This window comes from Anopheles merus, chromosome X, assembly GCF_017562075.2.
Source record: "Anopheles merus strain MAF chromosome X, AmerM5.1, whole genome shotgun sequence".
Taxonomy (NCBI): Eukaryota; Metazoa; Arthropoda; class Insecta; order Diptera; family Culicidae; genus Anopheles; species Anopheles merus.
In genome coordinates, this window is record NC_054081.1 from 3,033,234 (window position 1) to 3,056,032 (window position 22,799).

At 49.4% G+C, this 22,799-nt stretch overlaps 1 protein-coding gene across 7 annotated transcripts in view; it reads left to right on the forward strand.

Annotated features, from left to right (window-relative positions):
- Positions 1 to 22,799, forward strand: part of LOC121588991 (pituitary homeobox homolog Ptx1) — a 51,592-nt gene that overhangs the window by 13,169 nt on the left and 15,624 nt on the right. For all 7 annotated transcript variants that reach the window (XM_041907516.1, XM_041907506.1, XM_041907527.1 and 4 more), the window contains 3 exons: positions 931 to 1,678; positions 18,324 to 18,458; positions 19,033 to 19,319. In XM_041907516.1, coding sequence (XP_041763450.1) covers positions 1,213 to 1,678; positions 18,324 to 18,458; positions 19,033 to 19,319 — 888 coding nt within the window. In that variant the 5' untranslated portion in view covers positions 931 to 1,212. The remainder of the gene's footprint in view (positions 1 to 930; positions 1,679 to 18,323; positions 18,459 to 19,032; positions 19,320 to 22,799) is intronic.

Consider the following 22,799-nt stretch of genomic DNA (forward strand, 5'->3'; position numbering starts at 1 on the left):
CAGCGTTCAATTCTGATCCCCATCAATTACGTTCCGTTTGCTTTAAGTTTGGGTGTAGTTTTTCAGTAATGACTTTTGTAAAACACAATAACTTTTGTGTATGTCTATGACATATCAACGAAAAAAGGATTTTATGTTATTGATGCCTATTGAGGCCTGGATTAGTGCTTGGTTTTCTATGAAGTATTGACATAATTTGATGCTACAAATATCAATTACCATAAAACGTGGTGTAATAATCCTAAGAGGCCCTCGCAATGTCTAATATTGCCTAAAAAAAGCACGTAAACATTAAGTTTTAAATTTATTTAAAATTATTTAAATTGAAATAGTTGAAGCTGTTTAAAGTAGGTGTTTAGTGGGATGAAAGCTGAAGCGTCAGATTATAATTTTAGTTTAGAAATTGAAATGAAAACTTCTTTTCGAAATGAACTATTGGGTACTACAAATAATAGCAATGATGCTTGGTTGTTATTCATGAACAAAATAGAAAGAGAAATGAAGATATTAGGTAGACAACCTCTCTTATTTTATTTGCTGCAAGCCTCGTCGGTCTAGTTAAGTCCAATAGTGGTGCTGGCTGTACAAACTAATTTAATTATGACAAAATAGGTTGCACAGACAACTAACTTTTGAGTTTATGTTGCACTGTAACATGCCCTTCGAATAATATCTTAATTATTGCAAAAAATGTCGTTTAAAGCACTTTTGCTCGGTCTGAGTTCTAAGCTAGTTAAGCACAATAGAAACGCATCTCAGCGACTAACATAGAGCTGCTATCTATTCAGTTTCGGTCAACTAACCCGATAAAGCTTCTCTCATGTCCCGATTTTCCCCCTCCAAACGCACCTAACTAATGAGCTGCACCACCTTCTTTTCTTCTCTCTCTCTCTCCGAACCCCCTCCGCCACAATTTCTGTTTACCACCAGGTGATAGGAAGCAACGGCCGCAGAGCGCACCATCGCTGCATTCCAGCATCAACGGTCGAGAAGGAGCGCAGCTGTCCCGCCAGCGCTCGCCAGCCGTACCGCCACCAGCAGTAGCAGCAGCAGCAGCAGCCCGCCAGCCGGTAGCAGCGGTGGGCCGTTCCCTCTTTTCTTTGAGACCCCGGTACGCAGCAAACCGTCAAAACGATTTATCTTCGGCCGTACAAGGACATCTTCCCGGGCGGTGGCCATAACCAGCTATCCTCGCTATATCCGCAACCCGTGATGGAGCGTAGCGGAGGCGGCGGCGGCGGTAGCGGTGGCGGCGGGTCCGGCGGTCCGACCCCGAGCAGCCTCGGCGACACGATGAGCGACTCGGCCGGCCTGTGCCTGCAGGACCTGGTCGGCGTCAACGGGACCGGGGGAGGCGGCGGCGGCGGCGGCGGGGCGGGCGGAACGGGCGGTGGTGGGCCCGGGGGAGCGAACAATACGCTGGCGGACCACCTGCACGGTACCGGGGCGCACCATGGGCCCCACACGCACCACAGCCTGCACGACGGGCTGGTCAGCGGCGGCGTGAGCGTCTCGTCCGCCATTACCAGCCTGATGTCGCCGGGCGGCATCAACAGTGGCGGGCTGGGACACCTGCACCACGGCGCCCCGGACCTGTCTGCCCACCATCATCATCACCATCACCACCATCAGCATCACCATTCGTCGGCGCTGCACGAGCCGCTGGAGAAGTTGAAGCGTAAGTACCATCCATTGGGGTAGGAGCGGTGTGGAAGCGGGGGCAGTGGGCCGGTATGCCATTCGCTAAACACTTGCTGCGGTATGTGGAGTGGAGCCCATGTGTTCAAACACGCGGCGCGCCACAAAAACGAACGTTTTGTGCTGCTGGTTGCATACTTGCGGGAGTTTTACGTCAAAAACTGCCTGAAGTTATGCAAATGAGCAGCACAAAATCTGCTTTTCGCATTCTCAGCTGTCTCACCGGTAGTGTATCAAGTCAGATGCGTTCCAGTCTCATTCGAACGTTCCAATTTCCCGTTCGGACAGCGCGAAAAGAGCAGCTTGCGCTTTATCTTGCAGCTCGCTTCCCTCCAGTTGGGTACGTGGGAAAAAAGTTCCCAGGGACAGACCGGGCAGCGATCCGGTGTGTGTGTGTGATGAAATCTTCATTGACAGCACGGCATGACAAGTGTTCGCATTGTTTGGGCCACTTGGCGCTGATGTTTTGCTGCTTTCCCACCTTCCCTTTGCGCATCCGCTTGCGATCATGCATGCTCTTTTTTGTTGTCGTCGCTTCTTATCGCGCCCGCCCCGGGGCTAACACCGATAAGCGGCGGCTACGGCATGTAGCCCGCAAGCGGTACGGCAACAACTTGTCGCGCGCTGCTGCTGCTGCTACTGCTGCGCCGATCACAATGCCCGAATGATTATGATGTAATCGTTATTATGCTATCACACAATTAAACAAATTAGATCCGAAAAACATAATAGCGTCCAATTAGTTCGCTCCCTTGCCGCGTTTGTTTTCGGTACCCCTCCCGAATACGACCCGATACCGACGGTTGTACGTATATTAGCCGCGCGCGAGCCACAACCCCTTGCAGTGCGGTGAATAGCAGCCGAGTCGCCGCATAGCAGGGGGAAGAACAAGCATCAGAATCTGTTGCTGCTGCTTGCGATTTTTAAGCCCTGACGCTGGTTTTTCCAGCTAAGGGGAGGGTTCGGTACGGGATGCCGCACCGGAAGGGAGGGCAAAGCACTTGCATTTGTAGGTGCGGTTTTGTGGGTACCGATTTACCGAAGCCATACTCTAAGGGTCAGTTGTTTAATCTGGGAGAAAGATTTCCTGGCCAGTGCACTGCCCTAAACAGGTTAACCTGCAGTCTCTGTTGCTGCCATTCCTATCGTCCTGGTTTTATTTGTCTTTTCCCGTGTGGCCGTGTTTCGCCACTGTGATTGTACGGCTAGTTTGCTGCGGTGTGTTTTGATTCGTGCTGTTTGCCACCAACATTGCTCAATTAGCTCGGTACAATTTTAATCAATTAGCTGCTGCCCCCTAATCCCTGCCGGGCTATTGGTCGATTAAATATCATATCACCTGCCGTTCGAACCTTGCAGGATCGCTGGAACCATTGCAGCAGGTTTGAATGCACTAAGAATGCTGTGTACTAGGCATACAGTAGCGCCCTCTGGTGGCATAATGTGAACGCAGCGTTTCGGCTGCCAAACAAATTCGGAAAGAAAACCCCCGAAATGCTCAAAACGTCAGGTTCGCAGCCAGCAAGGGCGAGCAGGTCGCGGACCACGAAAGATATCCCAACGTCACCGCCGCCACCGCCGGTTCAGTTTTCCCTCTTCGTTAATCTGCTTGATGAGGAGCTTAGGGCAAACTTTACATTTAGATTAAAGTTTGCTCGCAAAAGGGCAAACACAGACAGTGGGGCGCAAAAAAAAAAGGAAAAAAAAAACACACACACAGAGCTGGTTTCATGAACCCGATTTCGTTGTTTTCTGTTGTTCTTCTTCTTTTTTGTTTGTTCGTGTCCATAAAATAGTGTTGCTTGTGGGATTCGTTCCTTCCACACGCATCCTCTGTTTTAGCATATGAAAATGCTTTGGATTTCGGAGCGTTTTTTTGACAACAATTTAAACACCGAAGACCGTTACAGCACGATTAGAGCATATTAGTTAGCTTTCCTGTCTATTTTGTTGTTGTTGTTGATGGTTTCTTTTTAAACCGTTCCAACTTTATACTTTTGGCCACTTTTCATCCCGTTTTTCACTTATTTCAGTTGCCGTTTTTCCCGCGTGCCCATCTCTCATTTATCTCCATTTCGAGCGTGTTGTTGTCGTTTCTTGCCTTTTTTTTACATTATTGCTGTCTTCCTGCCAGCCTAATCTTTCCCCATTTGTTCCTGGCCTGTTTCTCCGCCAGCTCCTCTCCCTTCACCCACATAGGTTGGTTCCCTTTTTTTTTTACCGGGAGCCTTTTGCCTGCCAAACCTCAAACACAAAAACCACTCCCGAGCGGCTCGATTATTCTCTCGCACAAAATAATAACAAACCATCGACCGTTCGCGGCGAAGGGTGATCAATTAGCCGTGAAGAGTTTCCGCGCGTTCTTCCCTTCCAGCCCTGGCACCCTTGGCACACACACACACATAGATAGAATTTTCCGACCCGGGCGGGAAACCCCCGAGTCCGCCCAGGGGCCGGGGCGAAAAAGCAGCAAACGCATCATAATGACAAATTACCGACGCAGATTGAGCGTGACGGTGTGAGAAGGTTGATGCTTGAGCACGATTTCGTAAACAAATGACGGTGAGTAAGGGACCGGATAAGGCAGACCCCTCTGTCACAGCAGCTGGGCCATGCAAATTCGTTCTCCCATGGCCGCCCGAGGACGATGGTCCCAATGGTTGCCGTTTCTCGGTCTGTCCCTCTTTTTTTTGCCGACGTGCTTTTACGCACAGCGCGTTTTTACATTTTTCCAATAATGATAAGCGTGAATAATGCACACGTACACATCGTGCACCTTCCGTTGCGAAACGTCCCGGGGGGTGGGAGAGCCGGTTCGTTGCGGGACAAAATGATAAGCAAAAGCGGAACACGCAAAACCGACAGGACGGTGACAGCTCCACAGCGGCGGGAGCCCGACGAGGCCATTAATTTATCTCAATTATCCCGCTGTTTATTTGTTCAGTTTATCCGTTTTGCGTACGAAAACTCCATCTCCATTGCTTGATAAGCATATTAATTCTGTCGCCGTTTCGCTGCTGAAATGTGGGCCAGGCAAGCCAGGGATGCCGGTTGTGCGGGGGATGAGAAGCGAAAACAATGCAGCAGGCGCGCGCTCGTGATGAACGATTGGTTCTGCTCGAGGTTGGGAGGATTCGCATTTTGACAGTTATTTAGAACGGGGAGTTGTTTTTGGGGGGAGTTGGGTGTTGTTTTACAGGTGTCACTGTGTGTTGTGGTTCGTGCAATTGTTTAAAGATGGTTTCGCTATCAAGCTGTTATTTGTATTAGACTTGCTTGTTGCCCCTAAAAGTATGCAATCGTTGTACAAAATGTGCCTAATAAGCAAAACATTGCATTTTGCGCCAAACTGACTCAATCTACTAGAAAGAAAAGGAGAAGAAAATTTACAAGTAAATGCTCAACTTTTTTCGCATAATTTGGGAGTAAATTTTCGCTCCGAACCGCTGAGGCTAATCAAAAGAACGCTTTGCGCGGTACATCGTGTAGCAAAAATTGAGTCACTCTGTAGGCCTACACCTAGGGCTCTATCCGCTGCCACAACGATACCGAAATGGGGAGAAAAAATGCTGAAAAATGCATACCCGCGCGCGTACGGTTCGTAGCGCGAGAGTCATAAAATAAGACTTCATCTAACCCCGGCCTAGAGACTGCGGGAGGGGTGGGAGAAACCGACACCGAAATGCGCCAAAAAAACACGTCCAACTGCTGTTTCCACCGGCAGGGCACGGTACAGAACGCTTGCAGGGCCTAAGGGGGAAAATAATCTATGCTATAAAATTTACCAATGGCACGCAGAGAATGTGCCGCACTTCCACACGCTCTGCCTACGAGCGAACACCCACCGGAAAACGGGAAAAACGGCGTTCTCGCCCGCCGTCTTCATGGGAGGAAAATAAATCGAAGAAGGACCAAAAAAAAAAGACCTTCCAGAGGCGGGGTACGCATGCCAGCGTCGACCGCGCGCACAATAAAAACAAAAGCACCACACCCGAAGACACCGAGACCACAGTTAATCTCCATTTCGGCTTCCCCGCAACACACACACACACACGCACGCACACTACGGGTAATGATGCATTTTTTTCTAGTCTCCCGCCGCCCCCGGACGCACAAATGCGTTTCGTCAGAACGGTGGTTTGTGCGGTGGTGCATATCTGCGTACACGGGACATAACCGGGACATCGAGCCAGCTGGTGAAGTTATAATTCTTCGAACTGTCAGTCCGAGTGTAGTTAAATACCAGGGACAGGACCGAGAAGAAGAGGAAGAAGGCACAAAAAAGCCATAGCTACGAGGTAAAAAAGAAAAACAACTACCGATGATGCCGTCACGAAATGCAAATGCAAACAGGCTGCGGAGATGCTGGGCTACCAAGATGCGCGAGTTCTACGGCAATTGGTTTGGAATGTTGCATTCCTGCAGGTCCACCAACGGCCAGAAGCGCTGAAGCATAATGATAAAAACGCTTCAATTGCAAATCATTTTGCTCCGATTCAAGTTGGAACCGTACCGTCAGCTTGAGCTGCAGCAGTGCAGCTGTTAGGAGTGAGACAACAGTTCAACCAGCTAAGAAGCAAACTTTAATTTTGTAGATTTACCCTCTAGTATACCTTTAGCTTTGGGAATTATCTAATCGAAAGCTGAACCATTTTGACCTGTTTCCATCGGTAAGATGCTCAAGTGTCCAGTTTTTTGCTATTAAAAATGGATTTGCCCGGATTTAAAGCACTCCAATTGACAAAAGTCAATAGCGCGCTATAGTGCATTACACCTGACGGATGCAACGGAGGCTTAAATTGGACACCTTTTGTTGCTGCACCCATAAGTGGGTATGCCTCCAAGGAAGTTTTCATTGTTGCTGGAATGTTGGAAGTGCTCCAAACCAAAGCCCTCTTGTAGATTCCAAGATTACCGCGCTCCGCCATAATGCTAAGCATGCTCTTGAGCATCCAAACAGAATTTCCCTAATTCTACTTGTCGATTACACACTTGACACTCAACTTTGCCGAACGAACTTTAAGGTACGGCCGCGATAGCGAATGTCTGGTTGAATGTTTTGGGTGGTCTGGTGTTATGTGATACTCGGTCATGTTCAGCATCACATCTTTGGGCTTTGTGGCTCGCAATCACTCTGAGATATCTTGAAAAAACAGAAGCGTGACATCATTTACCGTCTACAGATTGCTCAATAAAGAGACATTTTCTTTCACGCTGTATCATGGGAGTCGCCCAAACGGTCTAAATCACGTTCAGGATATTAAACCTCAAATTGTGTCATTCCGTTCGATCACGCTATTTCTACTGAAGCTGTCAAATTAGCAAACACAGCAACTATCACTTCCAATGATGTCTAATTGAAGTACAACATCAACGTCCTAATAACATTTAGCAAACGGCTCGGCTCGACACCTACTACTTCACCTCAGAAGGCTGGGGCCGGTTGTTGGTATGCCCAGAATTACGCACTCGACGGGACGCGCACTGCGCCACCCGATGTAACAACCTCTGGAAGCAATTTTAGAAAGCCTTATTGTTTGTCGGCGTGACATTACGACATCTCCAGCTGAAAGTTGTTACCCAACGCCGATGGTGTAGCGCTCCCAGGCCTTGAAGTAGCAGCGCTCGCTTGTTCCGCCAGCAAATTGTTAACACCAACGGATTGTTGCAAATTGTTTTTTTTTGTCCTATTTTGGGGTTCCAGCACTCCCGGCTGCGCGGTGATGAGCACTGGCAATCAGCTTCATCGCTAGTTTTTCCGGCTCGAGCCCGTGGCTGCTATGTGCTGCTTGTGTTTTTTCTTCTGCCAATTTGACCATTTGACACCGAAACATCTCATCCGCACCGAAAAGCCGGCGGATGGAAACCCCGTTGACATTTGCGGATACTGGTGCGACAACAACAGGCGATGGCAGGCGAGCAGAGATCGTTCAATACGCAGCTTGGCATCCCATCAACACCGTGTTTTTGATGGTTGCCGCTTGTTGCTGCGGATCGGCCTGTCTGCGAAGCGTTACGTTCGCCGTGCGCAACACCGTGAGCAGCAGCAACCTCCAGACATGTACTCGCTACGCCGGGCCTCCCGCGGCGGATGTCCCGCGGCAGTGATTCCGTGGGCTAATTCCCGGGGTCAGCAGATAGCGTCGTTTCGGGGAGGGATTGCGGACCACTCATGAACGGTGTTAAGAGGATTCGGTACAACCATTTCTGCAGCTAGTGGTGCGGATCTAAATAGTGCGTTTTGGAGCTGGTTGTTCGCGTGGTCTGGCGCGACTAACAAATGTCACATAGATAGAGAAAGAGAGGAACTTCAATCAAGAATTCTTGCAGTTTTTTGGGGGAACGGAGAGTTCCCGAGAGTTCGAATTTATGGATTTTGTAAACTGTCTACGCTCCGATGCATCTCACCAAGGTCAGAACCACGTAGAGAGATGGAGTAGATATAAATTTGGGATAATAATTCTACCAATGTTCCCCCTTTTTTGTGGAGCATATCCATTCAGTATTAGATCATTCCATAGAAGTTAAGGTTAGTGCGCAAAGGAGTCCCTCTGCTCCACTTCACACGTGATGAGATGCAGCAGCCTTATTGAAGAAGCACATTTCCATAAGCGGCATCGCCATAAAACCGAAACACACTTCAACCGGCAGCACTGACGCTTCCGTCCTGAAGCGGGGAAAAAATCAATACCTCATCCGAAAATGATCAAGGTCATCAATGGGTATCATAGCGCACATCATGAACCCTTATCATTTCCATCATCTATCGTTATCCACTGAGATTTCGCACCGCACAGTCTATCGATCTTGGCCTTGTGTGCCTTGTGCCCGTCCAGGGGTGGTTTTTTGCGCACGTACACTCGCCCGCAGTTCCGGGGTTTCTTCCCTGGCTCGAGCGTCCTCCTCATCGTCGTCTGTGCTTGCTGTTTTATTAGCTCTCGCCAGTCTGCCATTTTAGGACCCAACAGGAACTGGGATAGATTTACTATAAACGCGTCTCGTACACGCCCCACCCCTCCCGTGATGGGTTTCCTCCCTGTTGGGTTGGAATATGAAGAAGACCTAACCGAACCAAACCGAGCCAACAACAACAAAAAATCCCCCCAAAAACCAGAAGCTCCACTTTAGCTCCGACACGTACGACCCGTTTGTGACGAAACATCGTCGGGGGTAGAAGGGCCGCCGAACCTGAAGTGAATGTAATGAAAGGAGCTTTAGATTATGTTTAAATTGAGATTTATGAAGACACATTACAGCGCAGACACACACACACAGAGCGACGGGTAGAGCTGTTCCACGAGGAATGCACGAGAGGAAGCAACATTCTTCAATAACAGAATCGCTACCCAGTCACCTTTTCTCCCGACCCTCCCAAACCCCCCTGCAGTTCCTTCCCGTCGGCATTGGTGAGATGAAATGTGAACCCTTGCCTGTCTATCTCTCTCCCTTTCTCTCCGCTGCCGCTTTTCCCCCTGGATGGTGTACGAAAATGCCGTCGGGAAATCGCTTTCGAAACCGTTCACCATCCATCCGGTTGGCGTAGTGCGGGAGTGTTCATCCGGAGATCCGTTTTTCGGTTCGCCTCAAAATGGTCACGCTTCATCGGGCTTCTCTTCCTTGCGGGAGGAAGCAAGCGGCAGCACCAGCACCAAGTGATGGCAAAAGCCAAACCCCGTCCCGTCAACCGTCCCGTGCAAGTGCAAGTTTTTGAATATGATCACCGAACGTCCGTTTCCTCCCGGGATCGGAAATGTGTATCGTAAAATAGCTGGGTGCACGTCAACCAGCGCACACCATTTTGCGTGCACAACTTATTACAAAATATTTTCGTTTCGCTTTATTTTCTTTTATTTTACGATCTAGGATATTCCCCGGACACACACACACATATACCTGCTGCCTTCGCAAGCACGTTTGTGGCGTACTGGTTTGTGACGGAGGAGGATGAGCACGTCATGGGAGACTGCAATCCGTCGTGGATGAAGAGGTTTTTGTTTTGAGTAATGTGGAAATATTAAACACGCCTGCGTAAATAAATAGAGGCAGCACTGTGCACTGTGTTACACAGTTTGCACAAACCCGAAATTGTTGAAGATTGTTGCTACACAGGCGGAGTCGTTTTATTTTACAAAACGAAATATGCATTTTAAAAGACACCGTTTTCCCAGAAAAGTCTTCATCAAAAATGCCAACTTCCATTTATAAAGCGAGGCACGCTGATGTTAATTGTACGTATTTGCTGATTCATAAATTGTTGAGAACAATTTATCTCAACACAACGATATAAATTAAATGCATTTATACACACTCACAGATAAGACATTGGCGCGCCGCCGCCAGAGTCAGCGACAAAGTAACGCGAACGCACACAGAGCTCCCTTCTAATCGAGAACTGGATGCGTGACAGGTGGTGCAGCAAGCCGTGCGCTTGCCAAATACGCTGCGCGCGGGCAGCAGACACGACCCGTTCGCAGCCAATCAAAAACGATGACACGCTCCAGCGGGCAGCGCTCGGTGCTTTCATTGAGCGACTGAGCACTGGTCGCTGGTCGACTGGTAGCTCGGTGACAGGTTCCATTAATTACACTGGATCGTGCGGCGCGATACGAGCCAACCGAAATTCTCATTACAAAACAGTTTTTCTTCCGGCAAACGATATTGGTTTCTTCGCTGGATGACTCCCTTCCCCCATTCTATGGCACCAGCTTTCTTTACGTTGCGATTGTCCTTCTGCCGCAAAAACCCTTTGCTCGAGCAATCACGGTCGAAATTCCGCCCGTATGGTGGGTTTTCGGGCGCGCCGAGCTCAATTTTCATTATACATGTTCATGTCGCACCGCAAAACAAAACACTTCGCATCCAATAAGTCAAACAAACATTGGATTTTGGCGAGGGCTTCCCCCTTTTTCCTGGTGCGCTCGATTTGGTGCGTTTATCTTTTTTGGTTTGTTTCGTACACAAACACACACACACACACACACATTTTACACACTCTTGCTGCCCGGTGCTCGAGTCAACCCGATCCCGTGCGCGTTTCTGGTGCGAAAAACCGCATAAATTCATTTGACCATTAAATTGGTCCCATATGGCTTATTGTTTTCTATTTTACCCGTTGCTCGCGCTCCTTCCATTCTTCCTCGGGGGGAAAAAAAATAGGGGGAAAACAACAGACGGCGAAACAACGCTCGAGCCTGACTCGTACATCGGGGCTGACGCTGACCAAATCGCATAATCATTATCTGCCTATTTTCTTCTGCCTCGCTCTCGCCACCCCACTGCTGTTTCGGTCGCATTTCCATCGACAGCAACCGATAAGCGTGCGATGTCCCCTTGCTGGCTGGCAGGGACAAAAAGGGGTTTTCCCTAGCCGAGGTTTTACAGATTCATTTCGCTATAAAATTATCATTTTCCCGGCACCAAGTGTTGTCTCTGGTGCTGCTGCTGCATGCTGCTTGTTTTCCCTCCGGTAAGGCGTAAGGTGCTGCCAGCAGGGAAAAACCTGTGCACCGTGCTGGGCCAAACACAGCAGCGACAAAAAAGCTATCGAATAGATAGAAAAGCATTGTGCGTGTGTGTGTGTGTGTGCGAGCCAGTTAATAAATGCGTAGGGCATATTTAGCTGGCACCCAACAAAACGGTCCCGTTTGTTCTTGTCCCCTCGGTGTCTTGCCGCCTTGCCTGCCTAGACCGCTGAGTGATTGATCGTTAATCGGTACCGCACCGCGAACCACTCTGTCCCTGCCCGAGCCCGAAAAACGCCCGGGCGCCCGGGTCGGGTGTGAAATCAAAGTCAAGATAAGTTTTCCCCGGGCGTGGGGCGGAGGGAAAAACGCACATTACGCACATGTTTCAATCCTGTGCGCGCCCAGCCCAGACTCCGGGCGAGCTGGTGTAATCATTTACACCGCACCATTTAAAAACCCCCGACCCTAGGCACCGATAGTGGGGGGAGGGGGGGAACAGAACGGGGGAAAAAGTTGTTCGCTGCTGGGTGTCTGCGCGTCGGTCGGGACGCAGGGAGATAAGATTGAAACAGATGAGCCAGATTAGTGTCTGCTTGTGTGTGTGTGTGTTTTTTATATATGCACACCAATTTCCCTCCCTTGCCAAATTGTGCCGTGTTCGGAAACCGTCTGTTGCCCATTTTGTATCCTGCGCCATCAGCGGCCGGGGAAGTGGGTTGAGGCCGAGCGAGATTGAGGAACATGTTATTGCCGATCGGTGTGTAATTTGTTTTGCGGGTGCATATTTATTAGGTCATCATTATACGGGACCTTATCAAATAATAAGAAACTAATGCTGCGGCGACGGCACTAGACGAGGGTGCAAGCGTTCTCCGCCCCGCCGTTGGCTGGCTAACGCTCCGGTGCCTCAAGATTAGCATCGCACAGATGACACGATGGGTGGTGGCTGGAGAATGGTCACGACTTTAAATGCAATTTGAGCAGCGATAGTGGTGCATTCGGGCGAACCTACGCACTAATGTGCCGGCGCTTGGTAGAAATTTTCGTACCATATTGCATCTATTGCCCGGGGTTTTGCAGGTGCGCCATAGAAAGGGGGGGGGGGGGGGAGCATCACGCGCGCACTAATTAGTCAAATTATCACCATCCAAACAGGGCAGGGCTGAGCTGTAAATCAGGCCGGCGATAGTTTGCGCCCACCGGAGACACACTATTTGCCAGGTGCCTCCAATGCTCCAATGTCATCGCGCCGTCTGGGAAGGATGCAATTTGCTCGACAATAGCTCAGCCGCGACTGTGCGCGTTTGACTTGGTTGCGAAGTCAGTCCGGCCGTCCGGGGTGTTGCAGACCGGGCCAAGAGGGTGCAATAAATTTGCCGAACCAACCAGCCCCGTCTCCCGCTGGTGCTGCGCTCCAGCCAGTCCAAACAAACAGTCAAGTGTGTGTGCACTTGTGCGGGGACCCGGCACGGCGCGAAAAATAGTGTCTGTGTGTGTGTGCGCTCCCCCTCCAAAGTAGTAGCGCCTAGGAACCCGAGCGCTATCATCATTAATCTGCGTCCAACTATCCGCACCGCTCATGGGGGGGGGACCCTTCGTCTACTTCTTCTTCGTCTTCTTCCTCCCACTGTTGCCCGTTGCCGCGACAAGCTCAACCCACGTGATATGGTTGGGGCCTGGGTGCAATATAGCCTTTCTGTCAATACATGTATGGGTGCAGTAAAAGTGCAGCGCAGTGCAGTGTCACGCTGGGCCTGCCCAATGCCTGGGTCCAATAAAACCTGCAGCTGCATCTATACACATATGTCTGTGTATGTGTGTGTGTGTGTGTGCATATCTGTGTCATAGTCGCTGCAGTTGGGGAGTAGATGATACCTCTTGTCCCTTGTCTCTCTCTCTCTCTCTATTAGAGGTGCACTTAAATTGCAACAAATATTGCTCCTTCCACAGCCAACAGCGGTGTCTCCGAAAGGGCCGTCCTGGCCCGCGACCGATTGAAGGTTGTCACCTTGCAGCCGAGCGGTGGTGCAAGCCTAGCGTGCATCTTCTCGCCCCTGTTACCAGGCCGGTGCCGATGCGGCGTGGTTCGGTATCGGGAGATAAGCGAAACCCGTTTGCGCCTGTGGTTTGTTGTTTGACTAACTATTTCCAGTTCCGCGGGCGTCTGACATGTGTGCTGACGGGTGCCCCTTAAATCAGGCCATCCGGATGCAGCAGAAACAACCCCTCCCTCCCCATGCAGAGTGTTCCGTAACCGACTCTGGATAGGGGGGCAACAAACATCGGACGTGCATCTCCGACCCGGACAAGACAAGCATTGCTCTGTAGGCTATTTCCAAGTCGTCGATGTCCAACCGGGCTTAAGGTTCAATGCTCCGATGCTCCGAAGGGTGGCATTTGGCCGTTTTCGGTGTGACCGGATCGGCGAGCGAAATCTTGATCTCCCGGCTCCGGCCCTCGTGCGCGCGTACGGGTGCACTCAGGCTTTGGCGCTATTTTTAACCAAGATCGTTCGTTTCTCTTTTTTGTTGCGGCTGGTTGGCTGTTGCTGGTTCCAGACATCCCACACTGCGGGATCCCGGCAGGCGGGTCGAAAAACGCCAACAGCCAACAGTCAGACATCGGCATCGGTTAATCCTGGTTAATCCTACTTTTCCCGAAGCGGCAGGCATTAGTCGCTACACGCTGCCGCCTGCTTCTCGATTTGGTGGGGGGGGAGGGGGGGGGGGAGGAAGCACAATAAGGATGGGAAGAGTGCGCTAACGCGCGCATCCCGAAATCCGGTCGCGCGGAGTTATTTCCTGAACAATAAATTTGTCTGAGAAAATCGGTGTCCGTGTCCGTGTCCGTGTGTGTGTGTGTGTGTCGTGCATGCATCGGCATTAACCTCCCATTAAGTTTTAAAAAAAAGGTCAAAACCTGCATTTGCCTGGCCTGTCAGCCCAGGCCCGTGCAGTATTATAGAAAGGCAGAATTTTGGAAAACAGTAGGCAATATTGACAAATCGGTAAAGCGTAACCGGCCGAAACGGGTGTGCGGGCAGGAAGTGACGGTTGTTAGGATATAGGCAGAGATATTTTGTGGCACCCTATTTATATACACCCCACACAGCACACCAGTGCTCATATGTGTGCCCTATCTCTCCCCCGCCTTGCGCATTTTAGAAAACACAGCTCCGATTGTTTCGCAAGGAAGACTCCCGCCTTCGAACAGATAACTGTCACTTTCCCGGAGAGTGCTGTCACTGGCTGGTGCACGAATCGATACACAACGGAAAGGCTCCAAAACACATACAGGCACGAGCACATGTGTCCCACCAGCAACCATTGCCAGTCGTCGTTGTCTTTTTTTTTAGATTTTTGCTCGCAACCCGACTGTCGACTGCTTCGCACGCAGCTGAAACGCGCGGCACTCCACGACTGTAAAGCGTGGGCACGCATCGAGCCGTACCTCTCGGTGGTGTGCCATTTTTGGTGCCATTTTTGTTGTTGCTGCGGTGTTGCAAGCATCTTCCCGGCAAATGATGGCACTACCGACTGCTCACTCGCTCTCGCACGCGTTCGCAAATGGGGTGTTTCGATGTTGTGTGTGCGCGCGCGCGCGCCTGTGCTTACTCCACCACTAGAGCCTCCACACACAAGAAGACCTGGTCCTGTGCAGAGTGCCCCATCTCTGTCGCACGGCCCAGATCCGCGAGGAGCAAGCAGAGCGAGCGCAGTCCTTGGTCGTGACGTCCTGTAGAATCGGGCAAGCATGGCACATGGCGAACGAGAGTGTCGTCCGCCATACCTGAGCGTATGTACAGCTATAGGTATACACTAAGCGTGCTGTCCTCGCACAAAGGTGGCGAAGTGAGTGCAACAACCACAGAAAGAATCGCCGCAACAGTGTGTGGGTGTGTGTGTGTTCCCTCCGCCTGTCTGTGCCGTCGATTGCACAAACAAATATTTGCGGACGCGCAAATTTTGGACGCTGAAACCAAACAAAATGGATTACCTGGTAGTACATTTAGCGGACCAAAATGTACTCCCCATTTTGGGGCACACACGCGCGCGCTTACTGCACTGGCTGATTTGTTTGCCCGCCGACGGTCTAGTTGGACTGATTGGAGTGATGCACTAATTGCTATCGAATGGAGCCCGTACGTTCCACGGCGTCCGGGGTGTTGAATTCTTCAGGCATGTCTACAGAGCACGCACGCGATTACCGCGGGACCGCGCGACCAAGCAAATAACTCACACCACACCGCCGGTTCACACATTCCACCCGGGCGAACGCGTCGCTCTGCCAGCCGCGAACAAAAGGGCGAGCAAACAACAAGCATTCCGAACAAGTGTTAAATGATGTTTAATTTTTCCTCAATTTGTATGCTTTCTCGGGCACGGCACGGCTGGGAGCAGGGAGGGCGTGGAAGCGCGGCCGGTTAAACGCTAAACGGGTGCAGCATATGACAGGCCGGACGGGCCGGGTTTCTGGTTGGGTGTATCGTATTTCTTCGGCGTTCAATTTGCCGGAACCGTTGTTTGTTGGTGCAGGGACAACTCCCTTATGCCCTGGGACGAGGAGCATTCTGACACTCTTTTCCCAACCAGTGGACAGCGCGCGCCTGGCACATCCGCTGGTGTGGCAGGAGAAGCAAAAACAAGAAGAAGAGAAAAAAGGAAGCTTAGTTTCTGCTGCCCGTCCGGATTCGAGCGTAATCCGAGTGCAACTGTGATGCGTTCAAGATTTATTCCTCACAATTTCAATGTCACGAGCTAATCTCCGGGCTGTGTGCGGGGCGCGCACCGTTTGATTTGGTGGTGCAGACGAGCGCGGACGAGTTATGACAGTCGGTTGTGCAGCTCGCATCCCGCCGGTCACGAGTTTTGATTTTGTTTTTGGATCGGAAATTCATCCAGGCATCATATCATGTATCGGGCATGATCTCTATGGCATGCTGCGTTAGGATACGGTAAAGTGCGGCCAGAAATGCGTGCGAGTCATCTGGGTCGAATTTTCTTTGGAAAATGTCAGGAACAAAAAGAAGATCTTTTGCTAGAATTCGGTAGAATCAAGAACCGATTTTGAACTTGTTGAAGAATTCTTGACGCGATGAACATCTTGACTCAAATCAAATATGTACCTACGTTTGTTGGTTCGGTTATGAGTTGGATATGATTGTACATGTATTGAACATCTTATCATAGAGGAATTATCCATATCCAATTTATGTAGGAACTATTTGGGAAAGATTCTGTTCTTGACTAAGATGCCTAGTAAGCTCTCCCTACTGCTCACCTAGATGATCTTTCTAATTGGTTCGCTAAACATGTTGAAATAGTATGTTTTTCAGTATTCTCAAATTGTAAAAATGCAAAAGCCCTATGAGAAACTATTGAAAGACATCAGTAAGGCACGAAACGTTTTAGTCGCTACCAAAGCAAGCGAATCGTGATTCATGCTACGATTCAATTCATTGCCTGAATGATATGAACTTTGGAAGTATAAACTGATTCAGTGAAAAAGGTTTAATAATAATGTATGCATCTCAACTCCCAAACGAAAATTCTTCATTTGTACAAGACAATCTTGATGGAGGTTACGTCTTCAAATCTCAATTTTAAAATGCATCGTCTCGGATCAAAATATACATCAACTAAAGCGCATTGGAAAACTACCCTCAATAGTTCTATTCAGCAAATAATAAAAAAAAAAAACACCAGAATCACTCTCAATACAAAAAGATCTCACAAAGAAAACCCCCACTATTGCAGGGTAAAAGTAAATAAAAACTGCAAACAAACAGTACCATTCTGCCAGCCTTTTGCTACCACTCGTAGCTATTCGATCTTGCGGGCCTCTTTTTGCTCTGCTCATCCATTCCATTCCTGTGGTTGCCTATTAATTCTTTATACATTTAAGTTGCGCACACACACACACACACACACACAACTACAGTGCAACCCCGCAATCAATCACGTCTGCCATGCGCGCGAGGGGTCATAAATAGGTGTTAACAAAAACCAACTGGTTTCGCCCGAACCATATGCACCGTGTACTAACCCCGGGCGAAACACTCGCACACGGGATGGCTCGGGGGCACACTGCACACTGCACACTGCAAAGCACATAACTTATGTTTCCCGAACCGAACCCCAGCCTCTCCTCTCTGCCAGGAGTTTTCCCCTTTGCCCTCGCTTAAAACCTTCCCTGAACACGATACGAAACTATCTATAAATTATTTTGATATTTTAACACCCCTTTTTTGTCCTCCCGTGCCTTCTTCTCTCTCTCTCTCGTGTGTGGCGAACCCCGGGTGTAGCATTCCCATTCGGTGTGGATTCTGTGACACGGATACTGAATGTTCCTTTTTTATCTCTTTTTTGTTGTTCGTTTTCAACTTCTGCCTGCAATTGCTGCAGCACACACAGTAGCACACACCAATCCCGAACCAATTTGCTGTCCTTAGCAGAGTACGCATTCGAGTGTATGTGTTTTTTTTTTTTCGTGTCCCACTACGAGTCAGCAGCATGGGATGGGTTTCGGAATGATTATCTCTTCGCGGTACACACAGCAATACACACAAACACCCCCGGTTTGCAGTGTATGTAGCACTCCTACACATCGTTTCTCCCAACCATCGTGTACATCGGTCGCATTATCCAGGGAGTTTTTTTCCCAGGTTGTTGCTATTGTTGTTAATTTTCTGCACCACTTTTCTGCATTGAAACAGTTCGGTGTTGTTCGTGTGGTTAATTGTTTTTATCTATTTTTTATTGCTTACGCTCCATCAGCTATCTCTATTGAACGTGTGTGTGTGTGTGAGTGTATGGTTTTGCCGCTTAATTTGGTTCGATACAAAGCCACACACACACACACACGCTCAGGGCACACTTTAGCAGAGAAACCACGTGATGAAATTTAAAACGATCAATTTTGCGCTACTAATGGGCATACCTGACCGCACGATTAATGTTGAAAAGTTCGTCCTTCGGTGTGTTTGGTTGAAATCGATACGCCACAATGATTGGGCTATGTTTGGCAATAATGTCGCTGTGTAGACTCAGCCAAACAAAAGAAACTTATTTTGTGTTATATATCAATACAAATTTGATGCATTGATTGCTTTCAGTCTAATAAGTCATTTTATTCTTCCTTTCTCTCTTTTTTTGCGCGCAGTTTGGGCAGAAACCGGCGACTTTCGGGAAAACAGCCACACCGGCATGACGTCCGTCAGCAGTATTGACCACGCGCAGATGGGTTTTCCAGCATCTTCACCCCGCAACAGAAGCTCTCGGGATCGGAAAAATGATGGTACGTATCCACCACAACCCACAATAGCACGAACCGGTATGCTCTGTCGCAGGTAGCTGTCGTGTGCGCTACGATAGCGCATACGGTAAGAGCGCGGTACATTTCTGTTGTCGTTGTGGATGGGGCGGCGGCGGTTCAAGTCTCGCAATAAACTGGGGGGTTCGCTTTTAGAAAGATATATTTCAAATTGAATGCGTTTTTTCATATGCTCCCTGGATAGGTGTTTGATGGTCCCTAATGTTTACTACTCTTGCTAAAAAGAAGGGTGTATTATATAGTGGGATTGAGAAGCGACAAACCAATTTTAAAAAGACGTAAACCATTTTCAATAGAGAAATTGCTTTGACATTCGTGTAAAATAATCACTCTCTACCATTCTTTGTCCACATCCCAACTCTCCCGCATTTAACGAGTATCATCGCTATGTGCATTTTTGGTACGAAAGATTATCTTGCTACACCGGTTCGGTTCGTTTTTTTTCTTCTTCCCCCGTTCGTCGGCTGCATACATTCCTTTCTAAAGTTTTAAATTGATTTGCTTCACCTTTTCTCTGCCCCAATCACCACCGCTCTAGTATCTCGATGTATCAACGAAGCCTCGGTAAAGACCGAAAACCTTAGCAGCGGTATGTCCCACGAGGACGGCACCGGATCGGTCGCGCCCGGCACCACGATCCAGCAGGACGGCACCGACGGCACCAAGAACGATAAGAAAAACAAACGCCAGCGACGCCAGCGGACACACTTCACCTCACAGCAGCTGCACGAGCTCGAGCAGACGTTCAGCCGCAACCGCTACCCGGACATGTCCACCCGGGAAGAGATCGCCATGTGGACCAACCTGACCGAGGCACGCGTGCGGGTAAGTGCCACCGGCAAGTAGTATTAGCAGTAGTAGCGGTAGTATCACGCAGGCAGTTCCTAGTAGAAATTATGGCCCGAGCGGGTGATAGGGCAAAGGGCCATGTGCTCACACTGTGAAGGAGGTTTAGGAATAGTGCCCGCGCGTAATGCCCTGGGCTGCCTATTCATCTTCATCTTCCAGCAATTCTGGAGCCTGAACTATCTGCATTCAGTTCAGTAGGTTCACGTTGGAACCCGGCAGAGCATCGCGCATGGTATCAGGTTGTGGCAAACCTTAGCAAAGACTGTCCGGAAAAAAGGAAGTGTACGCTTGCCGGTAAACATATGCTCTCCCCTTGGCTTTGCAACCCAAACATAGCAAAACAGAAACGAAACAAAAAAAAAAACACGGACCAGCCCGACTAACTCTGTAGAAAAGCGATTCCTTTCCTATTGTCGCACCACGCAGAAAAGCGGGGTCGAAACACAAAATTCGCAAACGCAAAAAGGGGAAGCCGAAAGAAAGTTTAGCATCATTTTTACACCCCGGCCCGGGCGGGTCGGTTAGGGGTTTTGTAAATATATATCTTTCTGTTTTTTTTTGTGTTTGTTCGTTGCCCTCCTGCTGTGGTCTTCCCCTGCTCCCTTTCGGCAATAGGCGCAGAAGGGCACTGACTTGCTTCTTTTCGGTCGCTTCGAATGGCCCTTCGCTTCTGTGCAGCTTGCAGCTTGTTGGGTTTTGAATGCGGCGGTAATGTGACAAACGTTTTGTGTAATAGTTTTATTATTATTACCATAATGAAACTCTACACACACGCACACAAAGGGCCACCCCTTTTCTTCACACCTCGCCTCGATGTTCCTGAGGGTAGCGGCGCTGTGGTGCAGACACCTTATTCCGATCGTAAGGCTATTCTGACACTCTCGGCGAGGGGGGAAACAGGGGAGTCCGGTAAGGCATTTGTTTGATTTTCTGCAGCCGAAGGGCAAACATCTCCTGCTGCTAGGATGTATTTTATTACGGCATATATCCACCCATGTCTTGACTCCACCCGGTAGGTCTCGACTGGCGCGCGCACTACTACCACCACTGCCACCACTACTAGCGTCACCGGCGCCGTACTCTACGGGCAATAAAACTGTGATTTTATGCGACACCACTTTCGCGATTTTCCCAATAGTTCGAACGCGGCCAGCCCGGATGGGGCAGCATCGGCGAGACGGGGAAAGTTGCACAACTATCTTATCCCATTAGCGCGGCGGGGCACGGCACCGATAATCTCGGTGTCAGTAGGGCTGAATGTCATCTTATTTCATTCCGTGCCGGCTTGCTGCCGGCTCCAGACCGAGCCGGGGCTGGGCGGGATCGGCGAAAGGTTAGGGTTCGGTTTGCAGCGTTTGGTTTCGTTGGGCGCTGGGAAGGGCCGACAGCAGGGTATGCAGATCGGGCCGGCCCCGGGTAGGCCGCGGTGTAATTTAATCGACAAACTTATGGTTTTTAATGATTTTTTTTCCTGTTCGAAAGGGCGTTCGGCGCTGTAGGTGGTGGTCCGGAGCGGTCTTCCGTTTTTTTTTTTCATTGGACATTGTTCTGTGCGACAGGTTTATTTGATTTTTCTTTTAGTATGATTAAAATAACAATAATAAAGGGGGTTGCGAGCGTCATGCGCTGTTTTGTGTTTTATTTGTTTTCTCTCTCCCTGCTTGCTACAAAGCGGATGATGAACTTGTTTTAACTTTGATTGAAACGGGCTGGAAATGACACGGACGCAAGGTTGAATCACTCTAATCGGCTATTAAATACAATTACCTTCAGCATGTTAAAGGGAATGGAGCGGATGAGGGGCGGAAGGGAGAGATTTGAGGACGCGAAGCAAAACACATTATACAAGGAAAGCAGAAAAAGAAGAAGCTGAAGCAGCAAACTGAATGGGGAAAAGCAGCTCGGCAAAGGACGAGCACGCTGCCCGCTGCCTTGTTGCAATTCTTTCCCAACTCCCTCGTGCCATCCTCTCCACCCGCTAGGTAATAAATGAATTAATTATCTCCAAGTTCGGGGTAACTTGGCCGCCCAGCCGCCCCGGGCTGACAATAAATAAATCATTTCACTCCCGCACCTTTTGATTATTATATGGGTCTGACTTCAAAATACTCTCTCTGGGCTGTGGCTGTGTGTGTGTGCTTGTGGGTGTAAGTGAGTACAAGGAGCCACCCCATTTCCCCATGGCAGGAAAAGGGCGAAAGCACAAAATGGCAGCCATAACTGGTGGCTGTCAAAGTAAGACCGGTTCGCATCTCCAAAACTTTGCTCTCGCTCGTCTCCTGCCTCCATCCCTCTCTCTCCCCCCCTCTTTCTTTCTTGTTCATCCCCCCAACCCCCCCCGTTTCTTCACTACCCTTCGCTACATTGAGCTGTCAAGTTGCAAGGCTTTCTTTGATCAAAGACACTACAGCATCGGCTACTTACGCCTGCCGCCATTTATTGCCAGCCACCTTGAACAGGGACGGGTCTTTCACACCCTCTCTCGCTCGCTCTCTCACTCTCTCTGTGTGGGTTGCGATCGATCCTGTTACCGCAGGACGACACCGGAGCTGCCCGTGATGCGTTTAATAATAGGCGATGGGAGCAAGGTACAAGGAACCGAACCCAGCCAGCCCAGCCAGGCGCCATTATTCATCCAATGTTCCGCATGATATATATGCGGCGTGTGATATTTATGGCAGTTTATTTAATGTATCTTTTTTCGGCTGGGATTTTCCTTATCGCTCCTGATCGGCAGGACCACTTTAAGTGAGAGAGAGAAAGATGGAAGGTTTGTGCTACACCTTTAATGTGGCAAGTGAAGCGGAAGCAGCAACCCACAAACGGACGAGAGCCTTGCAGTAGAGACCACGGTAAGAAGTCCGAGTGCCGGAAGAAAGCAGTAGCCTTAAGGGGAAAACGGGCACCAGCGGGTGAAGCAGTCTCGAGAATGTGCCATTTGGAAATGGGTTTTAATTACTTTGCCGCAACCGTGCTGCACCTGTATCGCATGAGTTATGGTAGATTGTTTTTCAAAAAACAGCTCCAAATCGAAACAATTTGCGCTTCAGTTCACTTGCGCGACGGATGCGGTTTCAGTATGGTAGACGAAAAGGAGCTCGGTCTGCCTTCTTCTCTGCCAAGTGGACTGTCTTGTGGGCTCAATCCTTTACAAACGCGGCACGTAGAAATGAGCAGACAGAACGCAGGTCCGTACGTCTGCCTGGCCGGGCGCTGCGCTCGACCATACCAAGCGGTGTGCGAGAGAGCAGGAAGCAGGAATGTAATGGCGGCAAGAGCGGTAAAAGCGATAAGTTAATTGCAATAGTTTCTTGAGATTTTGTTCGATAAATCTTCACAACACACGAAACAAACAAAAAAATCTCCTAAAACAACAACATCCGAACAAAGATGACCACAGAAATGATAGCACGCACAGCACAGAGCGCACAACGTGTGGCGGACGTGTTATGCAAT